Source organism: Henckelia pumila, unplaced genomic scaffold (assembly GCF_033568475.1).
Source record: "Henckelia pumila isolate YLH828 unplaced genomic scaffold, ASM3356847v2 CTG_525:::fragment_3, whole genome shotgun sequence".
Lineage (NCBI taxonomy): Eukaryota > Viridiplantae > Streptophyta > Magnoliopsida > Lamiales > Gesneriaceae > Henckelia > Henckelia pumila.
In genome coordinates this window covers 1,297,260-1,323,818 of record NW_027331857.1, presented here as the reverse complement: position 1 = coordinate 1,323,818, position 26,559 = coordinate 1,297,260, and the positions used below count along the sequence as shown (strand labels likewise).

Sequence of the window (26,559 nt, the reverse complement as noted above, 5' to 3'; positions counted from 1 at the left end):
ATATATATATATATTATATATATATATATATATATGTCCATTTTTCACCTTAGTAGACCATTTTAAGGGCTTTTAGGGAACTTTTAAATTTGGGTCTTTTATTATTTCGAAAATTTGATATTTTTATCTTCAAAATGTTATGTTCGGCTTGTATTATCTTATTCTAAATCCCCATAGCCATTTATAACTAAAGGCCCTAAGCCCACTATACAAAAAAAAAATACTATGCCCTAATTTTTATTTCCACCATCTTCAACCCCACTTTTTCTTGGAGCTCAAGGAGGAGCCATAGCTGTTGATCCCTCACTTGCACACACATCAGGAAATTTGAAGAAAATATCAAGATTTTGGGCTTCCCGGGCTTCCCGTCGCGAGTATCGTAATCGCATCTCTTGTTCTTGAGCTAAGACATGATCTAACCTCTTTTTATCATCTGTTTAGATCGTATTATAGTCTGTTTTTATGCTTAAAAACCTGTGTTTGCATTTGTATGTGGATTTAAACTCATGACATTAAATTCCACGCAATATTGCTCACGTTTTTGGGTTGGCTCGGTTTCGGGAAAAAAATGTTGCACAACTGGTTTGAGGGGGGGCTGCCCAGGGTTCAGTGGCTGGGCTGGGTCCTTTGGGGTCAGGGTTCATGGTGTCTTGGGCTGGAATCAGTGGGGCAACGGATGGCCAAAGGAGTTTTGTTGAAGAAGGGTTGTGCGTGTGTGCAGATTTTCTTGATCGGGAGATTGGCCCTTGGTCAAGCCATGTACATTATGGCTCGAGCCAGGGCTGGGTTCAGTGGTTGTCCAGGTCCCTTAGGGGCTGAGTTCAAGGCTGGGTGTGGTCTGGAAGTGGCTAGGCTAGAGGCCGAAGTGACTTAGGAGGGCTGTGCACAGGGGATTTGAGGTGCGCAGGCTGTGGAAAACATGGCTCACGGCCGAGCCATAAAAGTCATGGCACAGGGCGTGGCCTGGTCCTGTATCATCGATAGGACCTTGGAGTGGTCCTGTCGGCAGGGATCCGACCATAGGTGTCCAGAGCAGGGGTGGCCAAGGGAATTTTGTGGGCTGCTCAACAGAATTGGCGTGAGGAGCTTGGGTTGGGCTAAGGCGTGAGTTAGGTGGTCTTGGTTGGATCAGGTCGGGCAGCCGGGCAGGGCTCAAGCGAGTTAGTGTTCCGGGTCGGGTCAAGAGATTTAGGGTCATAGGTTACGTGTTCGGGTCCGGGTTATTTTATTTCGGGCCGGATAATTTTAATTTAGGAGTCCAAGTTGTCTATTGGGCTTAAATTTGATATTGGGCTTAAATATTATATTTTAGGATTGAATTAATTTTTATTTGGGCTTGTTAATTTAATTAAGTTTATTTAGGCCTAAATGAATTAAACGGGCCTTAAATGCGTAATGGGCTTAAATAGTTATTGGGTCAAGCTTATTGGGCCAAGTCTATTGGGCCAATCTTTCTGGGCCGAACTAATTAAGCTTGAGGGAATTTAATTGTACATGAGCCAACTTAGTTTAATTAGGTTAATTTATTGAATAATTGTGCTAGTCTACGTACTTTAGACCAGACTTAGTTTCGGGGTTTAAATTAAGGGGGGGCAGCAACTCGAACCAGCCAGTGACAAGTAAAATGGTCCTTAAATATATATTAAATATATATATATATGTATGTATAATTTTATAAAAAAGTGTGATTTTTGGAAAATAATTTAAATACATATTTACTGGCAATATTTTAAGGAAAATGATATTTTTATAAGTTCATAATTCATGCATTTATTTTATAAAAGATTAAGGTCATGTAAAGAAAATATTTTTGGAAAATTGATGTGATTGTGGCAACTCAAGGGACTGGAAGTCGGGATACTGGGCCTGATGACCTCTGCACTCAAGTTCAAGGCCTATGGATCCCCAAAGGTTGGGTGAAGTGGCATAGGAGGTGTAGGGAATCCCCAAAGGTTCGGTGAACCTCGCCGCCATGTACGTTGGTTTTATAGATTGATCAATCGCTCAAATTTAAGGTCACACATCACTGATATGACTCACACTGATGATTTTATGATTATGACATGCCATGAATATGTTACGTATTATGTTAAGTGTTATGATTATGATCAAGATTATGATGATGTATATTTACGACTCAACTTTATGCATAAGTTTTATGATCATGCATGCATAAGACACCTCAAGATATTTTTATACGATATGTGCTTGCATGCGATTTTATTATGTAGTATTTGTTATTAAAGGTACAACATGCTGAGCCTCTAGGCTCATTAGATCTAAATGATGTGCAGATGAGTGTGATGTTAGTCAGGAGAATGTGGTCCCGACAGGCGGCGAGGGATTCTAAGCATCCGGAGCTAGCTAGCGTACCCCTAACCTTTGAAGTATTTATGTTTTCAGTACTTTATGAGATTCTATTGGGGATTGTATTAAACTAATTTCTGCACACGTTGACTACTACCACTTTGTTACTTGGTTTAGAACTGTGGTTGCTTGCTTGTGGTTTGGATTTAAACTTTGATTTTCCGCATTTGACGTTATCGAACTGTCGTTCATGTATTTTCTTTAATTATCCGAGTATTTTAAATTGTTAGAACGCAATCAACTTACTATGTATTATATTACTTGAAATAAATCTATTTTCAGTATAGATGCATATATGTATGGGCATATATGTAATATTTTAAATAAACAAAATCCCTCGAGTTTGGGTCGTTTCACTTAGCATGCTAACATGCTTCCAAGATTAGTTTTGCAGCCGAAAAAAAAAAGAATAGGATCGCTTGAGCAATCGACGAATTTCAAAGTTCAAGCTCTGACGAAGATCCGGAGTATTCAAAATATGTTTTATTTAATCGTGATAAATTTTAGATTTTCAACTATGAAATTCAACGCTTGAGTTACATTGGAATTTTTAAATTTGTTTTTGAAAAGTTAAAACATGTACGCAAATTTTGAATTTTTCAGATTTTTTAAAAAAATTACTGCCTAACCCACACAGGGGCATGCACGTGTGGGCAATTAATCCAAGAACCAATAAGCATGTCTAATTAGAAGTGTCAAAATAAGTTTGACCCGTCGGATTGGTTCATCCCACCATATAAAATAGGTGGGTTGGATTGATAATTTTTCAACCCACCAAATGGTGGGCCGACCCGCACTGCACTGTCTCGTCTAATGATGGGTTGTAGCGGGTTGCGGGTCGGCCCGTCCCAACCCACCAAATTATACGTAAGTCCCACCTTGATGGCCCTTCCCGCCACCTAAAATATGTGGGTTGAGTAGGTATTTTCCCAACCTGTCTATAAGGTGAGCCGGGTCGTCCCACTCCGCCTAATGATGGGTTGTGACGGATCGTGGATCGACATATCCCGCTAGCCCGTTTTAACACCTCTACTTTTCATGATCAAAACGAATAGAAGATCCATATGCAAAATTGAATCATGAAATGATTTTGCTAGAGTTTTACGTAAACAAAAAATACATAAAAAAATATATTGTTTAAGCCCCATTTGACTATATTGTAATACCAAAAATCCCACTTACTTCACTTTTTTTTTTAAGATTGCGTTTAATTAGTGAGATGAGATTATATGTGATAAATCATATTAGGACTATTAAAATGATTTTAAAAGATGTGAAATAATGATGATAAACAATACATGTTTAATTTGAGTTATTAATTTTGAAATTGAAACAATGATTGATGGACGAATTACAGTCTTACCCCCCACCTATGTCAAATAATCTTATGTTTAATTTTATATTCATATATAATTTGGATTTGATTATTTTTTTAATATTGTAAACTATTATTGATTCACAATCGAGTCATTTTCACGTATCAAAATTATTGGGTATAAAAATATATATTGTTTTAAAATAGTTAAAATTGATAAAATGAGTTATGAAAGAGAGAGAGAAATTGGGAAGGAAACAAATGAATTAAAAGAGGGTAGATTAGGTTTTCTGTAAAAAAAATTTCACAATTATTGTTCATGATATGTTATACCATATATAATTAAGGATGAGATATCCCATGAAATAAGGTTGAATGACGGACTTTGAGAATTGAAGAGAATTGATTTTTTTTAAAGTAAACAATGGATGAGATTGAATTAAGAAGCTCATTTTATGATTATCAAGTCACGTAAACATATTCTAAGCAAACAAAAGACAAAAAAAGGAAAAAGGAAAATTTCCCACTTACTTGAAATCTATTGTTCTATTCCTATTTTTCTTAACGGTTTGTTTTATTCGTAGTTACTCTGTTAAGAAGTTTGGAAAATTGTAATTCCTTACTTTCTCAAGATAATTCTTTAAAATTCTCCATGGTTATAAAAAACATCATAACAAATTAGAGAATTATGTTTTAAAGCATTGAAACTCAAATATTATATGTCGATCATTATCTTTGCAAAAACAATGATTAAAATTCAAGATATTCAAATCATATTTGATATGAGATGAGATGTCTATTGTAAGAAGGCCTTGCAAATTTATGTTTCCTAGATGGGATCAGGTCCACATCAAATAATACATTCGATACGGAAAAATAATATTTTTCATTCATAGATCGAATCCAATATCTCACGCCAGTTTTTTATGCTGATATAAAAGTTAATGTTTAATATTATTGGATTTAGAAAAATAAAATAAAATAGTTGAGACGGAAGTGCGAATAGGCGTAAACACAACGCCCTTTGTTCAGAATCTGATTCTATATTTCTCTGGCTTACTTGGTGCGATCCATCAATGGCGAATGAAGATGAAGCCAGACCTCTCAAGAAAATGGCGGATGCCTTCAAAGAGCTTGCAAACATATTAAATGCAGCCGACCCAGATGGCGAAGAAGCCCGAATCGAATTGGGGCCCTTCTCTCGGGCCTGCTCTCTCGTTTCCCCTCTTTTCCGCTGCCTTGGCATCGCATTTAAGTTCGCCGAACTCGATTACATAGAAAAGGTAATGTTTTTCCCGTGTTTGATTCCAATCTTTTTAATGTTTTTGAGGATCATTGTATTGTTTATGTGAATTGTTGGTATGCTGATTGGAAATTTGTGTTTTTTCCGTGGAGTTTGAGAAGTGATGGTGATGGTGGTAAAAAGCTTAAAATAAAATGGAAATTCAAGTTTTATGTCAATATGTTTCAGGAAATGAAATTTAGACTAGTTTAAGGTACTTTTATTTTGCATTTCTCTAGTGAATTTCGTTACTTTTCATGGGTACATGAATTATCGGCAGAAGTATAATCGAAGGGTGGCGGGATATGGCATCCCCGACTGCTAAGACATCGAGGCTACGGGTTTTGTTCATGTCGTTCCTAATATTCTTCTGTCAGGAATTTGTGAATGTGCTACTTTTGCATCTTTTTGTATGTGATTTTGTATGCACCTTACCTAGTGGTTGGATCGACAGCAAAAGCTTCCTCTTTCTCTATGGTATGGGGGAGGATAAATATTCATTTTTCTAGACACGAAGTTTGTAGTTCATAATGTCGGATTTCTAAAAATTTTCGTGGGAATAGATTTTGATAGTTGCTCAAAAAAATGAGTGGACGTGTTGCTGCTTCATGATTTTGTTTTTGTAGAATCATCCATAATCCCTAGCCAAGTCATTATGATTCCTTACAAGTTACAATTGCAACAATTTATCTTTTGTAGGCTATGTATATTGCTTTGCGATTTTGTAATTTTCAAGAAAAGCCATGCTTGGTGTGCACATTTAAACATGCATTTTAAATTGTTATTTGTGCATTTGAGGTTCTTATTGTAGCATGAGATCAGGTGGAGGATCTTTCAGAGGCATCAAAATCAATATCAACTTTGCCGGTGATGATGGCTGGTGATATTCAAACCAATTGTGTACGCATAGCCGGGAGCCATACGAGGAATCTTCTTAGAGTGAAGCGTGGGATTGACATGGTCAAAGTTTTGTTCGAGCAAATTATTGTTACAGAGTACGTGCGTTTTCTAGACCCTTTGACCTTATAATTGCTTCATCAGGATGCTCTTATTTGTCTCATATAGATTAGATAGCCTGTGCCTGTGCCTGTGCCATTGGTGTCACAATGAATATGATTGTGCTTTAAGAATTGGCCATTCAACATCACCTAGTGAAATGCTTGATTTCACACTCGTGAACCTGTTCTTTAATTTTTATTTTTAATTTTTAATTTTCTAACCTTTGCTTATATTTCATTGCCGTCCCGAAAGCCTGCATCAGGTCAAGGTTCAGCCCTCTCTGATGTTCAAGATTCTTTAGTCGCACCATCATTAACAACTCTCACTCCTTGCTTTTATCAAACGTGTGAAATGCTCACTATTTAACATTATGTCAAAGAATGAATTTGCTCATAGTTTATAAGCTGAGAAATTGCCTTTACCATGCATTTACACTTCTAGAGTAAATATCATAAGAGGAGCGAGAGCATAAAAACATTATTAACTTTGTTACTGGTTATATAGATAATAGAATGAGGTGTTTGGGTTTGTATTGACTTGTAGGATTTTTAACCTCTGAAATGAAAATTAAGAAATTTTGTTGCTGTACAACTATTGAAAGATTCAACTGTTTGAGAAAAGTGTAATAAAACTAATGGTTATTATAAAGCATTAGGTACCGTAATAAGCGGCACTAACTGTTGACTTTAAATCCAAATTGGTGTAGTTAAACTGTTGATGTTTGAATTCAAAAAATGAAGAAATAGATCTAATGTTTTATCGAATGAGTTTGAGAATTGAACGATGCCACTGGAACACAGAGTGTGATATCACAATACTCGAAGAAAGAACTCAGAGAAACTATTAAGCACACAATCAACACAATGACTTACGTGGTTCGCCCGAGATCGACCTACATCCACGAGAGAAAACTGCCAACTTTCTTTAGTAACCTCAAGTGTATAATACAAGAGACTTGTTCAAGAAGAGTACAATACACTCAGAGTCTATCTCTATATTGTTTAGAGTTTCTTCTCACTTTTTCTCTCTCTGATTTTTTTATCACTTGCTTTCTTTTGGTGGGGAATGCCACTCTGTTTTTCTGCTTCTCCCAGAAGCCATGTATATATAGGTTTACTTGAGCTTCCAGTTTCCGGTTGACTTCTTGGATCAATGTAGCATGTTTCCAGTTGACTTCTTGGATCAATATAGCAATTCCTTTCCCAACTAATTCAACAACCGTTGCCTTTGTCGAAACCTGCTTTGGTTATGGCCACTAAGATTTGTTCCCTTTGCTGTACTCCTTTGGCTTGAAGGTTAACCTTCGGAGACACACCTCAACATAACTAATGGTTATTTTCCAAAATTTTTCGTCATCTGTTATGAACAAACTGTTGACTGTAATTTAAATTAGTATATCATAACGAGCGGTTGTATAAAGCATGGAAACTTGTTTTGTCAGGGGAAATTCCCTGAAGGATCCTGCCTCAAAAGCTTATGCACAAGTTTTCGCTCCATATCATGGATGGGTGATCAGAAAAGCTGTAGCTGCTGGAATGTATGCGCTTCCCACAAAATTTCAACTTTTGAAGAAGCTCAATGAAGACGGTGAGTTTGTCTTTCTGCCTCTCTCACATTTTCTAAGTAACTCAATTCCGAGCATAAGTTGGTTAACTGATAGTTGACTCCGTTTGCACTGCATGATACGGCTAATAGTTATTTTGACATCTACATACAATAGCATCTACTAATTAAATTTATCAGTTTACTGGCATCTCTCTGTCTCTGTATATGAATAAACAAAAAAGGGATCAAACCTTTGTACTCTGATTCTTACCGTGGAAATCGTGATGCAAATGAATTAAGTTGGTTGGTGAACTTTCTGAAATGACAAAAAAACATTGCATTTGTATTCAAAGTATAAAACTCGTGCTGAAGCTGAGCATGTTTGAATATTCTTTGAATTGGATTTGAGTTCAAATTATCATGTGCAATAACTTTCGAGTAGCTCATTTAAATTTTAATGTAGTGATTAGACATGTAGAGCTGATTGATGCTAAACAAAGTACTCCATTTATTTTTCATTAATGGTCGTTTTTTTTTTTTTTAAATAATTCAAGAATTGTATTCTCTTATTCAGAAACGTCTGCAAGTATACAGATGCAGAGCTACGTTGCTTCAGTGACGCCTGTTATATTGTACATCGATCAGCTCTTCATATCGAGAGAACTAGGAATCGACTGGTGAATATCGAGCATCGTGCTTCCATCTTCGTTGAGCAGTCGCGTATCGTCCGATTATTCTCTGGTTTATTCGCTAATTGAATGTATCTTACATCATGCATTTCTTCAAATTGTATAGTAAAGTTATCACCATGTCTGAGGAAAAATGTATAATTTCAGATTGGAACATTATTTTTTTTCTCCTTTGTGTTATTGTGGCTTTCGATACATATGGCCTTTTCTATTTTGAAAGTATAGATTTCCGGATAATTTGCTTTTGTGTTGTGTTCCTCGAATTCCAAATGCGAAAACATATCAAAAGTTTTGTTTGAAAGTTTTCTAAAAAGTTTTAATTAGTTTCCGGTAATAACTTTTTCGAAGAATAATTGAAATTATTAAATTCGAGCCGAACTCGAATATATTCGATTTTTTTTCACGTCAAACTCGAGTATCTCGATTAATTATTTTATTTAACAACTTTAACAACTCGCAAGTTTTTTGTGAACTTTAATATTTTATTAGTATAATATAATTATATATGATATAATTATATTATATTTTGAGACTTTATTTTCGTGTAGGTCGTTAATATGATTGAATATTTCGAGCCAAAGTCGATCTCGAGACATGATTCTTAATCAAATTAAGCAAAATATTTAATTTTTTTTAGTTAATTGAGTTCAAGCTCCCGTATATCTAATTCAACATTTAAATTTTTCTACGTATTCGACTCGATTTGGTTTGTTTACACCTTGCAAATGGAAAACTAAAAATTTTATTCGCAACACTAAAAATTCCAAAAACCAGCTCGTATGACTTGTTGAACAAAATATTTCTATTTTTTAACACCTAAAAAAGTTGGAATAGACGCGACAACTTGCTCAAATTGAATCTTTTATTCCGCGTGGCCGAGGACCCTAGCTGATGTTAGAGTAGATGCTCTGCAAGCCAACTGTTGCCTAGGGATTTTATTGACTCAAATATAATAAATAATTTTTATTTTAATATAATTAATTTTTTATTCAATTCTGGCATTTACTTTATCTACATACCATGCAAGCTGCATAGATAAAGATCTTAAATATACTATAGTAAATAAATATGAGGTTGTACATGTGATGAAAATCATGAAACACATATTTTAGTTACTTTATATTCTAAATTAAGTTCCTAATCGATTGGACCGTCCAAAATAAGGATAAGGATTGCTCTAGCTCGAGATTAGAATCTGTGATGTTGTGTATCACGTTTCATTGGTATGGACATAGAGATGTTCAATCATACAGATTGGTGCTCATACGATGAGTTCACTGAACTACCCTCCCTCGAACTTTCCAAATGGTTATCATTCATCGAGTGGATAAATATGTGGTTATGGTTGTACACTATTAATACTTATGACCCGACACAACATTGTGCTTTGACTCGTTTAGAGACCCAGGAGGCTCATCAGGTGGCGAGATTGGGTACATTTGCAACACATGTATGAACCAGTGCATTGTAGTCAGAAATTCACTGCTCACCTACGGGTGTGGATATCCTATGTGATCTTTGAGATAATAGTGCATGGAATCTCTGGCCAGAGTATGAAATGTGCATTAGGGTAAAGTGGTTCCCTAGTTGCACATGCGATGCCACTATATATTCTAAAAGATGCATCACATCGTTATCGAACTTCACATGCAACCCTCGATGAACCAATGGTTGTAGATTCGATCGGGATATATGAGATGAAGAGACCGTACTGTACAATAACCATAATAGATTGGTTCTTGCAGATACTATCTGTAGTAGCTCGGTTCCATTTTACAAGATTAAGTAATTTTAAACATGTTAGGAATTGACATAATTTTAAAAGTGTCAAAACATGTTCAAGGAGTACTTATTTGGTGAAAATAAGTGGCAAATCAGATCCGAAACGTCCGAAAATGGTAGGGTAGGTCCCGGGGGGTCCAAAATGAATTGGAAGGACCAAAACAGTTCTGAGCGTGCGGACCAGTTCGGGCCATCCAAACCAGTTCGAACCGTCCAAACCCAGTTCGGACCGTCCAAACTCAGCAGGGTCCAGGTGTCCATTTGGATCGGACAAGTGGAAGTTCAGACCATCCGAACCCAGTTCGGACCGTCCGAACTCCGCCTATAAATAGGCCATCCGAAGCTCACTTTTCTTCACACCATTCAGCTTTCCTCTGTCGGTTCTTAGGCTTTTCTAGGTGTTTTGGGATGATTCCAGCCTTCCTAGGCTTGGTCCTGAGGTTGGTCAGGTGCTCCGGGGTTGCGGCGAAGCGGTGCCCAAGTTCTGGGACAGTCGTCATCAGCGGGCTGACAACGGACGCAGGTATAGCTCTGGCTACTTATAGTAAATAGGGAGTATGCTATAGAGTAGTTAAGGCTTTTAAAATAAGATTATAATGCATGAGTACTTTGCATTGTAGTGCGGATTATATGCTTGGACATAGTGCTGGTCTAGCTTGCCTAGTTTATGAGGTATGGAAGTATTATTCGAGATATCCAGATTGAGTATGCATGTATTATGTATTTGCATGGATTATGTGATTGCATGTTTTATATGCTTTATATACAGCATGTCATGACAGTATGTTGCATACATGAGCATATTGAGCATTTACCTTAGAGGTATCCTGTAGTAGGGCGCTCACCCTACGATTTTGTGGATGGTTGGAAACATAAGTCTTGTGTTAGGTCACCGTGATAGTTGAACACTTGTACTAGTATCAGGTCACCATTATCCACTGGGTATATGAGCCACCTCCTGATGCAACGGCGCAACGTGCTATATACCCTGTATTATGATATCCTATCAGTAGATGGTTGGACACAGAGACACGTGTTAGGTCGCCAAAATCAGTTGGACACAGATCTCGTGTTAGGTCACTGATATTTGGTTGGACATGTGTACTTGTGTTAGGTCACCATCAGGGCTTCTGAGTATGTTGGTCACCTCCTGTAGCGATGGCTCAGCGTGGCACATACCAGGACCCAAGTTTTTTCTTGATCAGATATTCTTGACCTCGTGTCTTTGTACCCAGTTCACTTGCATAAATGAACATATAATACCGTATACTCATACTCTCATACTGAGCTTTTCATGCTCACGTCCCATACTTTGTTGTATCTGGACACCCTATTCCATGGGGCAGGTCTGCGGCTGGACGATGCGGGTGGTTCCAGGAGGGCTTAGGTGTTGGATGACCAACAAGGCTTTGTCTAGGCTTTTGTTTCTGTTGTATTTGGGTTAATACACTGGATTTATTCGATATGACTGTAAACAATATCTTATTGTTGTTTAAGTTTTTCGTTGTTTAATTTTTTATTTATTTAATTAAGTTAAATGCATTCTTAAGCTTCTGATTAGTAGGTGATCACGGTGCGGGTCACTACATTTATTGTATCAGAGCATGCATAGAAATCTTGGGATATAGATTTGTACGTCTTGGGATTAACCTTTGTGTCACCTTTAGATGGAAAATCAGAGTGATCAGAATAATCATGGTATCGAGACATAGTATCTGTTAAAGATGATATGTTTTCATCAGGGGCACAGTGATGAATTATACTAAGTACTGTGGACTATGTAAATAGACGATTAGACTGAGAAAGAAGCGCGAACCTAAGCTTTTATCTGGAAGTCTCTCATGTTTTCAGATGGTTATTGAAACGACCCTAACTACTTCTTATAATTAAACTAAATAAAATACGGATTTTTCAAAATTTCGTCATGACCTATCTATTTAAATCACAAACCACCTGTCACAAACAGAAAATTTTAAAGAAAAGCAAACAACACTAAATAAACTAGACCGAGAAAAGAACGAGAATTGGAGAAGAAATTCGACATTTCGAACAACAAAAGATTAAGCAATTACATATTTACATGCCCACAAATAATTCTATAAATTCTTACAATATCATTTATCCAATCAACAAAATAAAAGACTTTAAATAGTTAGAATAAACTTTTGCGGAAGATTGGCATGCTCAGAGGGATGTGCCGTGCCCGCATCATAGTCCACTCAAAAGTCCTGCCCCGCAATCTCGATGATAACTTATACCTACACCAAGTAGATGTAGTGAACCTAGGGGCCCAACAAGAATATGGGAGAAATAACGAGGGTTTAAAAGTACATGCTTATTACTTAAAATACTTGTACTTAATGTACTTTGAAACTTACTCCGAAAAGTTGAATTATAAATGAGAATGTGATGTAATGCATGCAATGAACTCACACATTTAAACTTGGGAACTTTCTTAAACTTTACTCAATCTCATGTGTGACTGAAACTGAATATAAACGAATTCAAGTCAAATTATAACTGATCTGTAACTGAAATTGAAACTATAACTGTAACTGTAACAGTAACTGTAACTGTAACTGTGAACTTAGATCCATGAATTGTGACCCTGTGATTTCGATCATGATCATGGCTACAGTGCACTATGCCGCAAGGACGTCAGGATATCACTCAACCCAATCTTGCCCTGTAATTGATAAGGGAGGCCAAGATTTCTCTCAACCCCACACATACACGTCAAATATTTGGTAAGGTAGGCCAAAACGTCTCTCAGCCCCACACATACACGTCAAATGGTAAGGTAGGTCAGAACGTCTCCCAACCCCACACATACACGTCATTTCTATAGTCACAATTTCAGAAGATCTATCCAGCGTTGCTGTCTCATATTCAACTTAGATTGAGTGAATAAATACTTCAGACTCTTATGATCAGTGAATATCTCAAATCGCTCGCCATATAAATAATGTCTCCAAATCTTAAGTGCAAACACAATGGCAGCTAACTCCATATCATGTACTAGATAGTTCAACTCATGCTTCTTCAGCTGTCGAGAAACATAAGCAATAACATGCTCATGCTGCATCAGTACACATCCTAGCCCCTGACCAGAGGCATCAGTGTAAATCGTGTAGCCTCCTGTTCTCGATGTTAAAGCAAGCACATGTGCCGTCGTTTGATGTATGCGAATTTCCTTAAAAGATTTCAAACGGAATATCCTTCCATGTAAGCTATGTCAATGGTCTGACAAGTTGGGCGAAATTCTCAATGAACCTACAGTAATATCCAGCTAGACCAAGGGAACTGCAGATCTCAGCCACCGTAATAGGTCGTGCCCAATTCAGCACTGCCCCAACCTTACTTGGATCCACCGATATTCCATCTCTGGATATAACGTTACCAATAAACACGACTCGATCCATCTAGAACTCACATTTACTTAGTTTATTGATGAAACTTAAAATTTGTAATTGTTTATATGTTAAAATTTGTGTTTTAAAATTAAAGTTTCATTAAAATTATGAAGTTTTATTATTTTAGTGTTATGTGTTTATATTTAAATATTTTACTAAAAATGTTGTATTTTGTGGTTTGCGCAGGTTTGATAAAAATAAAATTACTCAAGCTACAGAGGTCATATTGGAGTAATCTCAAATCCTGTAGAATCAAAAAAGAGACATCTTCAACTTTGTAGAAGACAAGAAATTCCAAAAACCTCATTAAGATGATCAAATTATCAAAAATAAAAACGGAGACAGATTTACTTTTACTATGACCAGCTTGTAGTAAAAATATCATAACTATTTCACCGTTTACCCAAAAGAGGTGAATTATATGTCCAAACACATCTACACAAAATGTCCTACATGTTCTATGTTGAATGGAAAGGCTGCATCGGTGGTATAAGATATCAAACATGCCAATTAAAGTTGGGTCATGGTATTGACATTCAAGGAGACAAGCACCCACCAACTTTACTATTCCACATTTAATGAGCCTTGAACTCTTGCTCTCATTTGGCCTATAAATAGATGTGTTGTATAAGCTTTGAAGTGTGCAAAAGTGTAGAGAAATTTCTCACTTGTAAAATAAATATTGTGTGTGTAAGAATAAGAGTTTGAGTGTGCATATTTCTCCAAGTTTAAGTATGAAATTTCTTTATCCTTACTCTTGAGTCTTATGTTCATGGCAAGATAAATCCTTTTATGTCAAGGTGAAAAGGTTTCATTGTTGGTCAAGTAAGATTGTTTATATTTTGTATATTCTTTCCTTCTCTATTTTTATTTTGTTTTACTAATTGATCTTTATTTGTAGGTATAATTTGGATGATTTATTGTTATCTATTTACATCAAATACTTGGTACCTTAAATGTGGCTACCTTGATTTGTTGTCTAATATGATACAATAAATACTATAATAATTATATACTATAAATATATGTATCAATTTATAATAAAGTCATATATATTATTTAGACAATAGTGTGGCTCTGCCGGTTGTTCTAAATAATATATTGTGATTTGATCTAACATTTACTTTTCCGCAACTAACATTTACTTTCTCGCATCTAACATTTACTTTTTCGCAACTAAAATTTACGTTCTCGCAACTAACATTTACTTTCTCGAATCTAACATTTACTTTTTCGCAACTAACATTTACTTTCTCGCATCTAACATAAAAAAAAGTCATATATTTTATTTAGACAATAGTGTGGCTTTGCCGGTTGTTTTAAATAAAATATGGTGATTTGATCTAACATTTACTTTTATGTCAATTTATATTTATGGATTTATATATATATTATGGGTACCATGTATTAAATATCGGTTAATCTGATATTAATATAGTGGAAACTATATTATATGATTTACTTGTTTAAATATTTAATTGTTCTTTTATGTTTATATTTATTTTAGTTTCTTTTATTTATTTTTTGTTAAGAAATCTTAAATAAACCAACAATGAACCTTTGAAACCTTGACAATTTTATAATTTGTGTATTTGAAGTTTTATAATAATATTTTCATCTATAATATATCATTGTTAAAATTAAACTTACAGCATCATCTCCATGGATCGATCTCGTACTCACAAGTATATTACTTGCAGACAACCTACACTTGGGTGAATTACAATTTAAGTTGTAGCAAGTTTTTGGCGCCGTTGCCGGGGAGGTATAAATTAAGTTTAATTTTTATTATTTATGTTATTTATGTAAATAGTATGTTATTTTTAATTGTATGATTGTTTGGAGTCGTAAACAAAGTGGTAGACTTGTTCGAGTATCTGAAAATATTTTAAACATGGAGGATAATTCTAATAATCAAGATGATGATGATGATGATAATAATAATAATAATAATAATAATAATAATAATAATAATAATAATAATAATAATAATAATCAAGAACATGAACAACCAAGAACACTTAGGCACCATATGAATCCAATAAGAACTAGTACACCATCTTGTTTAGTTTTTCCTCCTGATGCGTCTAATTTCAATTTTAAGCCACAAATCATTCAACTTTTACCAAATTTTCATGGCTTAGATTCTGAAAATCTATATTTTCATTTAAGGGAATTTGAGGAGGTTTGCAACACTTATAATGATAAAAATTGTAGCATGGATATTGTTCGATTAAAGCTTTTCCCTTTTTCCTTAAAAGATAAAGCTAAAACATGGTTGCAAAATTTGAGATCAAGTTCAATAAGATCATGAGAAGAAAAGCAACAACAATTTCTTAAAAAGTTTTTTCCTTCCCATAGAACAAACTCTTTTAAAAGATAAATTACAACTTTTTCTCAAAAACAAGGGGAAACATTTTGTCAATGTTGGGATAGATATAAAGAGTTACTTAATACATTCCTACATCATGGTTTTGAAATATGGAGGATAGTTTCTCACTTTTATGAAGGTTTAATACCTAAAGATAGGCAAATGATAGAATTCATGTGTAATGAAACTTTTGAAGATAAAAACCCAAATGAAGCTATGGAATATTTGGAGTCATTAGCAGAAAATGCTCAAAATTGGGATAATATAGGCTCAATTGAACCACCAAGTAAAACCAATAATTCAACAAATGGGGTTGGTATTTATCATCTTAAAGATGATGTAGATATTCAAGACAAACTTGCATCTTTAGCAAGAAAAATTGAGTCATTAGAAATGAAAAAGAGTGATCAATTAAAAAGTGTTCAAGAAATTGTTTGTCATATATGTGACGCACATGATCATCTAACAAAAAATTGTTCTACTTTGCCTTCATTTAAATATTGTCTCCGTGAACAAGCCAATTATGTTAACAATTTAAAAAAACCAACATTAGATCCTTTTTTCACAAACATATAATCCTGGTTGGAGAAATCATCATAATTTTAGTTGAAGGAACGATAATAATGCACAACCTTCACAACAACCTTTTCAAAATAACCAAAATCATCAAGGTTATGCTCCTTATATCCCGCCTCCAAGAAAATATTTTGAAGATGAAATTCATGCATACATTCAAAAGCAAGAGTCTATCAATATTCAAAACATTCAATCTATGAATGATTTGAAAGAAACTTTTGCAAAATTTGCATCTACACTTAATATTCATGAAAAAGGAAAATTTTCATGTCAACCACAACCTAATCCTAAAAATCAAAATCAAGATAAATTTGATCAAGTAAAATCTGTTATTACTCTTAGAAGTGGTAAAATAGTTAATGATCCATATAGTGATGAAAACAAAGATCAGTCAAACTCAAAGAGTAAGGATGAAAATCTTGATACTTTCGAAAAAGATGATACTTTGAGTCCTAAGATTAAGAAAGTTGATGATAAATTATCTGAAATAATATGTGAGTCAAATAAACATGTTCCTTTTCCACATGCATTAGTAAATAATAAAAAACCAAAAAATGATTCTGATATTTATGAAGTTTTTAAACAAGTAAAAATAAATATTACATTATTAGATGCTATTAAACAAGTGCCTTCTTATGAAAATTTTTTAAAAGATTTATGCACTGTGAAAAGATAATTGCATGTAAAGAAGAAAGCATTTTTAACTGAACAAGTAAGTTCTATTATTCAAAATAATTTTACTTTGAATTATAAAGATCCTGGTTGTCCAAAAATTTCATGTATTATTGGAAAAAATAAAATTAAAAAATCTTTGTCAGGTTTGGGAGCAAGTGTGAATTTACTTCCTTATTCAGTTTATGAAAAGCTTAACTTTGGAGATTTAAAACCTACATTTGTTACTCTTTTACTAGCTGATAGGTCAATCAAAATACCTAGAGGTATCGTAGAAGATGTGTTAGTTCAAGTCGATAAATTCATATATCCTGTGGATTTTATTGTCTTGGATACACAACCAATAGAAGTGCATAATGAAATTCCAGTAATATTGAGACGTTCATTTCTCGCAACTTCAAATGCTTTAATTAAGTGTCAAAATGGAATAATGAAATTATCTTTTGGAAATATGACTTTAGAACTTAATGTGTTCAATTTATGTAAACAACCATGTTTTAATGAAGATGAAGATGATAATGCAATAGAAACAATTGTAGAAGAAAATATACACCAAGAAAACTTAAATAAACAATCTGAAGTTTGTTTAGTGGAAAGTTTTAATTCAAAAAATATTTTTAAATCAAAGTTATTTGAAGAAATTAATGAACTTGAAGAAGTAAAAGAAGATGATCATCCAAAACTTGAATTAAAACCTTTGCCAAAAGAATTAAAATATGTTTTTCTTGGAAAAAATCAAGCATATCCTATTGTAATATCTTCTACCCTCTTACCAAAACAAGAAGAAAATTTAATAATATTACTTAAAAAACATAAAAATGCAATTGAATGGACTTTGCAAGATATAAAAGGTATAAATCCTTTAATCTTTACGCATAGAATTCACTTGAAAGAAAATGCTAAAACATATCAACTATCTCAAAGAAGATTAAATCCACACATGAAAGAAGTTGCTAAAAATGAAGTGTTAAACTATTAGATGCAGTAATTATTTATCCAATCTCGGATAGTAAATGGGTAAGTCCAACACAAGTAGTATCAAAAAAATCAGGCATCACTATTATAAAAAATGAAAAGGGAGAATTATTACAAGCTACGATTCCATCTAGTTGGCGTATGTGCATTGATTATAGAAAATTAAATGATGCAACTAAAAAAGATCACTTTCCGTTACCATTTTTAGATCAAATTTTTGAGAAAGTGGAAGGTAATTTTTTTTTATTGTTTTCTTGATGGGTATTCGGGGTATTATCAAATACCAATATCATTAGAAGATCAAGAAAAAACTACTTTCACTTGTCCGTTTGGAACTTTTGCTTTTAAAAGAATGTCATTTGGTTTATGTAATGCTCCGGCTACTTTTCAAAGATGCATGATAAGTATTTTTAGTGACATGATTGAAGAATTTGTGGAAGTTTTTATGGATGATATAACTGTTTTTGGAAACTCGTTTGAAAACTGTCTTAAAAATTTGGAAGAAGTTTTAAAAAGATGTGAAGAAAAAAATCTTGTTTTAAATTGGGAAAAATGTCACTACATGGTTAAATCCGGAATTGTGTTTGGGCATGTCATATCTGAAAAAGGAATTGAAGTTGATAAAGCTAAGGTTGATGTTATTGCTAATTTACCATCACCAAACACGATCAAAGAAATTCGATCATTTTTGGGTCATGCGGGATTTTAAAGAAGATTTATAAAAACTTTTAGCATAATATCGAAACCAATTTCAAATCTTTTAACAAAAGATGAAAAATTTGAATGGACTCAAGAATGTGAAACTTTTTAAAAAAAGATAATTTGAAACGACCCTACTTCTACTTTAAATTAAACTAAATAAAATACGGATTTTCAAAAAAATCAAAATATTAAACATTTTATTAAACATTTCGGCATGACCTCTTTGTTTATATTACAACCAACCTGTCTCAGACAGCAACCAAAATAAAATAAAAGAAATAGATGATTGATGACACAAGTAACTAGATCGAGACAAGAACGAGACCCAAGAAAGAGGTTCGACATATCAAATATCCACAAGATTAGAAATCTAATGTTTACATGCCCAAAAAATATTCTATCAAAATATTACATATGCATTTGTAAAATAAGCAAAATAAATGCTACTTAACATAAAAATGCGGAAGACGAGCATAGGTCGGAGGGATGTGTCGTGCCCGCATTACAGTCCACTCGATAGTCTTGCCCCTCGATCTCAATGAAGTACATCTCACCTGAAAACAATAAGTGTAGTGAGTCTAAAAGACTCAGCAAGAATATGGGGGGGGGGGGGGGATAACGAGTACTACGTAAATACAAGCACACGCAAATTAAAAATAGCTTGATAATAAAATACTTTGTGCCCTTAATTTGAATAAAATATACTTCTAAAATGAGAGAACATGAATATAACATATGCATGACTAAGTAATTTATAATCAATGTAACTGCATAAACTGTACTAAAACGTAGTCATAAAAACTGTGAACTGTAACTGTGAACTTAGATCCTTGATTGTGACTCTGTGATTTCGATCATGATCATGGCTGCAGTGCACTATGCCGCAAGGGAGTCATGATAACACCCAACCCATCTTGCCCTATGGTTGGTAAGGGAAGCCAAGATTTCTCTCAGCCCCACGCATTACACATGAATAGTTGGTAATGGAAGATAAACGTCTCCAACCCCACACATTACACATGAATAGTTGGTAAGGGAAGCTAAACGTTTCCAGCCCCACACATTACACATGAATAAATGTAGTCACAATCATCACTTCGTTCAAAATATTTTATTTCCTTCTTGAATATGGGACTTAGCATGCATATGTAAATATGACGTACATGTAAATGTTAATCAATAATCATGCATATGACTCACACATGGATGATCGGGATGGTGATTTAGGAGACAAACAAAGGACGGGAAAACTAAACCATAATGTAGCTCTTAGGACAAATTCGAATGGTTCGCCCGTAAAATTTGTAACTTGCTCGATTCTTAATCAAAAAGGATTACGCTTGAACCCACGACTCCATGACACTTAGAACTAAATATAGAAGTCATCCTCGAATTATTATTCACATCCAATCATTTTATAAAAATCCAATTCCGGGCAGCAACCTATGCCTTCAAAATTCTGCACACATTCATTCAAAAATCTAGAACATCACCAAAACTTAACTGAATTAATTCCCGCTTGAACCTACATAATCCCGACATCAAAAACGAGTTCCAGATCCGAGCCCATAATGAAATACCACTTTAGCCCTGCCTTAGACATATATTTTCGGACAGCCACCTCTTTATAGTTCAAAATCTGCACTTAGCCATTCGAGCACCTAGAACTCGACCAAGACTTAACCAAATAAATTTCCGCTTGAACCAAAATATTCCCAACATCTTAGACTAATTTCAGACCCAAGCCCTTGACCAAAACCCGAGTTTAATCCCTGTTTTAAAACCAATTCCCGGACAGCCCCAAAGTAGCCAAAATTCTGCTCATTCCAAACTTTATACTTGATCATTAACTTATCTATTTGTCTTCCAATTTCCAAGCCATTATCCTAAGGTCATGACCAACATATAGGCTCATTCAAAACTCCATAAAACGCACCACAAACCAGCTCAACTATACACGAAAATGGCCGCCCCTTCTACACCCCAAAACCGAGACCAAGCCTACTCTAGTGCGAATGATCCCCACTCCATCTAACAAACTTACTTCAAGTCATCCTAGTTGCTACCATGTGAACTACATATCATCCATGGTAGCTCTAAATCACCATCCAAATCAACACACAAGCAAACAATATTCTCGAATCACATACAATGAAATTTCTGAAATTTTCAAAAATTTAACATCAAGACATTCAACATTTTAATTTCATACTCATTTCAAATCCCATCACACAATCAAAAATATCTAATTTCTCAAGCATGAATGAAAAGAAAGTAAAAAAAATAACAGGGCATTCTCGGCCAAGGCATAAAACCGAGCAGGGCCTATGAATTTCATTTTCGAAAACTTCATGGAAATGCAACAACAAGAGTACTAATCTAGATAAAGAAGAGAAAGAGCCATATCCTTGCCTTAGCTTCAACAAAGAAAATCGAAGGGACAGAGGAGCTCGATTGAGTTATGGTCGACGCGAGCTAGAAACGGCTGAACACCAAGCTCGAACGAAGAGGAAGCAGCTCGATCAGCTGTCATGAGGAAGCTTTGCCAGAAAAGACACGGGAAATGATGTGTTGCGGCGGCGAGAAATGAAGTAGAAGGTGAAGCCGATGGGTTTGGTAGGGGAGGAGAAGAGAATGTCGCGTAATGTGTAGCATCTAAGATTTCATAATTTAAATTTCATGCCTAAAATTCTTTTTTTAATAATAATTATGATTTTTATTGCTTGGAATTAATTGCTTACATTTCCTTTAAATTTTAAGTGCTCAAATATATTAAGTTCTTTATTATTGAAATTTTTGAGATAGTGGCTTCCGGTTCCGGCGTATGGCAATGGTGGATTTTGGCGATAAATTCCAAGAATTTCTATTTTAAAAGTTTAGTAGGGAGGTAGGAGGAAAATTTAGAAGGGAATTCAAAAGTTAGAAATTTTCGGATATAAAAAATCATTTTTCTTAGTATTGCAATATTGGGCTTATTCTTTAAATTTTTCAAAAATTAAAATTTTCATAAACCCGGATTAGTAAAACCCAATTTAATATTTATGATTAGGAGTTTTTAAACTTAGGAATTTTATTAGTGTAAGTTAGTAGGAAAAGTTGTACTATAAAGTTGTACTTTTAAAAGCCCACTCACACCTACTTCTACATGCTTACACCTATACATATACACACATGTACACACAACACACAACTTTTAAAACACACACTTAAATCATTTTAATTGGAACCCTAGCCACCCAACCCCTCACTACCCGATCCCTCACTCCCTTTTCTTCCCAAACCCAATCGGCCGTTTCTTCCCCCTCCAACCTTCAGCTGCTGCTGCCACCCTCCACCACCATTTCCAACGTCGGGAAGCCACCTAGGGAGGTCCTTCTAGCTGTGGTTTGAAGTGTTTCAGCCCTCTCCCCTTTCCTTGGTTCGAAATTTTGGTAGAAAAGGGTTAAGGCAAGTATAAGTGGTTTCTTTGGGCATCCAAACAAGTTATCTATGCATTTTTCCATGTTTTCTTGGCATAATTCGAAACTTTAATGATTTTTAGGCTTAGGGTTCATGTGTTGAAATTTTCAGATTTGTGTGAGGTGCAAATTTTCGAAAACTCCTTTGTGCTTTGATGTTTATGGGTTGTATGATGTGTTGTAGTAAAGAAAATGAGGTCAAGTGTTGCATCTTATGGCCATCGAAAATTTCAGAGGGTTATTTTGCCTAAAATTTGAAATTTGCATGATGCTTGGGCTGTTTTTGAAGTATATGAGTGTATTTTATTGATTGGCATATGGTCTTGATTGATTATTCATGAATGTGAGGCTTTTGGAGCATAATATTGATGATTATGAATTGTGGAGTTGAAGTGTGGTAAAGGGGTTGCCTAGGTGTTTGTTTTAAGTCCCAAGAGATGTCTTTAGGTTGGTTTTGAGTGGTTTTGGTGGTTTGGAAGAAAGTGGAGGTAAGGAAATAATTCTTGGTGGTGTTTTCTCAAGGTAGAGGTGTTGTAGAGTGAGTTTGGCTTGGACAGGGCAGCTCGGTTTTGGGGCATGGGAGGATCTGGACGAGGTCTGGGCATGGTTAGGACTGTTCCTAGGTCACGTTCATGATGTTTTGGTCGCATCGGTATAAAATGGGCCCGTTTCGGTTAAGATTTCAATAAGTTATGGATTTTTGAAGTTATGGTGTCGGTGCAGAATTTTTAGGAGTAAAGTGGGCTGTCCAATTTTAGTTTTTCATCATTTTGCTTAGGCTTTCAAATGAAGTTACAAATTGGTCCATTGGTTAGTTGGTAGTGTTTGGAGAGTGTCTCTTTGAGCGGAGTCGAATTTGGTTAAGGGATGAAAGAGTTAAGAGATTTTCGGTGCGATTGCTCGGGTTGTGCCTTGTATGTGAGGATTTGAGTTAAGGTTGGGTTAGCACCTAGGGGCAGCCATTTACTCACCTAATACCCACATTTCTGTGTAGAGTATTCGCTCATATAAATGCATACATGTGTCTTTAAGCCTTGGCCTTGGGTCAAGCAAAAAGGTTGCAAAGAAAGTCTCTTTCATGCATGCTAAGTATTTTTTTTTATGTCGAGTCAAAGGAGGAAAAGAAAGAAAATATTTTTGAACAAAGTGAGTTGATTGTGACTGGACAGGGCAATGCGGGTTGAGGGATGCCTCACCCACTTGCCATAGATGTGTAGTAAGCGGCTGGGAGACATCCCAACTCCCCTACCAAAAGAGCATGTAGTAAGCGGCCAGGTTCATCTCGGCTCCCCTACCAAAAAGGAAAGTAAAGGGGCAAATCGCGTCGGGAGAAATCTCGGCATCTTGCCGGCATAGTGCACTTCAGTCATGATCATGATCGAAACTTGAGTCACAATTCGAGGATCTAAGTTCTAAAGCAAAAACAAAAGTTAAAGTTTCAAGTATCAGTTGACTCGGCTCAATTTATTAAGTTTTATGTTATGCATGCATTTCAGTTAAGTCAGAAAAGTTCAAAAGTTTCATAGCGTGAGTTGGCGTGAGTTCATACTTCATGTTGTCTCATTTCCCTTATTTCACGCATGTTTACAGTTTAAGCTTCAAAGTATATTATGTATAGTAGTTTGAGTATTGCTTGGAGTATTTTAAAACCCTTGTTATATCACTGTTTATACTTAATGGGTCATTAGACTCACTATTCTAGTTTGTTTGCCAGGTGAGGAGGAGTTCGTAGGGACCGAGGGGCAGGGTTCTTGAGGGGAGGTCACCGGCGGAGCGAGGCCCTACAATCGTTGCTATTTCATGTTTCCGCACTAGTTTATGATTGTAATAAAGAATTTAAACTTATGTACTTTTGGTAATAGCCAGGATGTGTTTTTCCTATGCTTAAATTTTTAAGACTTGAAATTGTTATCGCTCTTTTTGGCAACCGTGTGGGGTTGCTTTCACTTTTGAAGTTATGATTATCGCAGTGGTTATCTTTTGCCGCATTTACTGCATTTGTTTGGATTGTTAGCTGTGACAGGGAGGTTTTACCTACTTACAAAAAAGTCCTGGAAATTTTTTTTTAAAATCCGTATTTCTTTTATTATTTATTTAAGTATAGATGTTAGGGTCGTTTCAGTTGGTATCAGAGCACGGTCTTGGTTTGGGCTGAGCCTACTGCCGGTTGCCGAAACTCAAGGGATCTCGCCTCAAAGTCTGAAAGATTTATGTTTGTTATTGGTTCAGATTAGTAGCATTAGTTTCTTAAATTATTTGAGCATGTTTTAAGTTTAAATAAAAATCTTTTTTTTAAGGCATGAAATTTGAATTTTTGAAATTTGAACTTGCGCTCAGATGACACCTCGATGTGATCCCCATGCACCTCCACCGCCTCCTACGCTGCCGCCACCTCCTCCGCCCCCTCCACCAGTTTATGTTGGGGCTCAGGTGCTAGCTGGACTGGCTCGTATCTTAGAGCAGCATGCCGAGCCCCCGAGGGCTAGACCTAGCGCGGTCTATGAGCAGTTCAGGAAGGTGGATCCTAAGGACTTCTCTGGTACTACGGATCCGATGGTAGCGGAGGGCTGGATTCGCTCGCTAGAGGCAATTTTCCGCTACATGTATTTGGGAGATGCGGACCGAGTTCGCTGTATGACCTTCCTTCTCAAGGATGACGTCGCCTTATGGTTTGAGGGTGTGGAGAAGACTGTTGACATTACCACACTGACTTGGGAAGCATTCAAGACTCTCTTCTATGAGAAGTACAATACAGCTGAGGTGAGGGCGCAGTTGAAGAAAGAGTTCATGAGTCTCCGGCAAGGAGATCTGTCTGTATCCGAGTTTGTTTGGAAATTTGAGAGGGGCTGCCACTTCATGCCGTTGATAGGGAATGACAAGGCAGAGAAGTTGCAGCACTTTGTTGCGTGTCTGAGGCCTACTATTCGTAGGGATGTGATAATGGCGGAGCCAGTGGATTATGTAGCTGCCGTCAGGAAGGCTATGAGGTCCGAGCAGTCCTTGAAGGACATCAGTGCCAAGGTTCATGGCAAGAGGGCCCTTACTCATCAGGGTCACCCACAGCAGCATGGCAAGAGGCCATATCAGGGACAGCAGAGGCAGCAGAGGCCCCAGGGGCACCATTAGGCCCAGAGACCTGCTCCTCCCAGGACTGAGGATAAACCTATTTGCCAGATATGCCGCCGTTCGCATTTTGTTAAGTGCTTGATGAATGCAGGAGTGTGCTTCAAATGCAAAAAGCCGGGTCATGTAGCTAAAGACTGCCCAGAGTTGAGGAGGCCCATGCAGGGTCGAGTGTTCGTGATGCAGGCTGAGGAGGCCGACCCAGAAACCACACTCATCACAGGTAACATCTTAAGTTTTCTTGGGTTAGAGCAGTTGATCGATTTACTGATGCATGTGGTTTTAAGTTTTCTTGTTTGGGGTCAATAATTTTGTAGCATGTTGCATGTTGGAGGAATTTGACCGTATTAGCATGCGTCGTATCTTGTTTGGGATTTGATGACTTAGTTGCCAGAACGTCCAGATATTTCAGCTGTGGACGTGGTCAAGGATTTTGAGGATGTGTTTCCGGATGAGGTTGCAGGTATTCCACCAGATAGAGAAGTCGAGTTCTCTATCGACTTGATACCGGGTACTGTGCCAATCTCTAAGGCACCGTACAGACTAGCTCCCACAGAAATGAAGGAATTGAAGGAGCAGATTCAAGAGTTGCTTGATAAGGGATTCATACGCCCTAGTTTCTCTCCATGGGGCGCTCCAGTCCTCTTTGTGAAAAAGAAGGACGGAAGCCTAGGGTTGTGCATTGATTACCGAGGGCTGAATGGAGTGACGGTAAAGAACATGTACCCACTTCCTACGATCGAGGACCTCTTTGATCAGTTGCAAGGAGCTTCTGTTTTTTCAAAGATTGATCTTTGTTCGGGATATCACCAGTTGAAGGTGAAGGAGTCTGATGTGTTCAAGATAGCGTTTAGGACTCGTTATGGCCACTACGAGTTCCTTTTGATGCCGTTCGGGATGACGAACGCGCCCGCGGTCTTCATGGATCTTATGAACCACGTGTTCCAGCCGTATTTGAATCAGTTTGTCATTGTCTTTATTGACGACATACTCATTTACTCAAAGGATAGAGAAGAACATTCACAACATTTGAAGACTATCCTAGGAGTACTCCGAGAGAGGAAGTTGTATGCTAAGTTCGAAAAGTGCGAATTCTGGTTAGAGAGAGTACAATTCTTGGGCCATATTATTTCCAAGAGTGGAGTGGAAGTGGATCCTTCTAAGGTGCAAGCAGTGAAGGAGTGGTCTGTTCCAAGAAACGCATCGGAGATTCGTAGTTTTCTCGGCTTGATCGGTTACTACCGGAAGTTTATCAAAGGCTTTTCATCGATTGCGGTGCCCTTGACAGTG

At 36.1% G+C, this 26,559-nt stretch overlaps 1 protein-coding gene, 1 long non-coding RNA gene and 1 pseudogene across 2 annotated transcripts; all 3 read left to right on the top strand.

Moving 5' to 3' along the window:
- Positions 1-245: 245 nt before the first annotated feature.
- LOC140873323 (uncharacterized) lies at positions 246-2,572 on the top strand. Its single transcript, XR_012147998.1, has 2 exons — positions 246-1,974; positions 2,295-2,572. It is a non-coding gene; the product is annotated as an uncharacterized lncRNA (long non-coding RNA).
- Positions 2,573-4,655: 2,083 nt separating this feature from the next.
- LOC140873266 (accelerated cell death 11) lies at positions 4,656-8,434 on the top strand. Its single transcript, XM_073276347.1, has 4 exons — positions 4,656-4,965; positions 5,787-5,959; positions 7,405-7,550; positions 8,083-8,434. The coding sequence occupies exons 1-4, from the start codon at positions 4,759-4,761 to the stop codon at positions 8,187-8,189; spliced, it is 633 nt and encodes a 210-aa protein (XP_073132448.1). The 5' UTR covers positions 4,656-4,758; the 3' UTR covers positions 8,190-8,434.
- Positions 8,435-13,852: 5,418 nt separating this feature from the next.
- Positions 13,853-26,559, top strand: part of LOC140873083 (uncharacterized) — a 45,447-nt pseudogene continuing 32,740 nt past the window's right edge.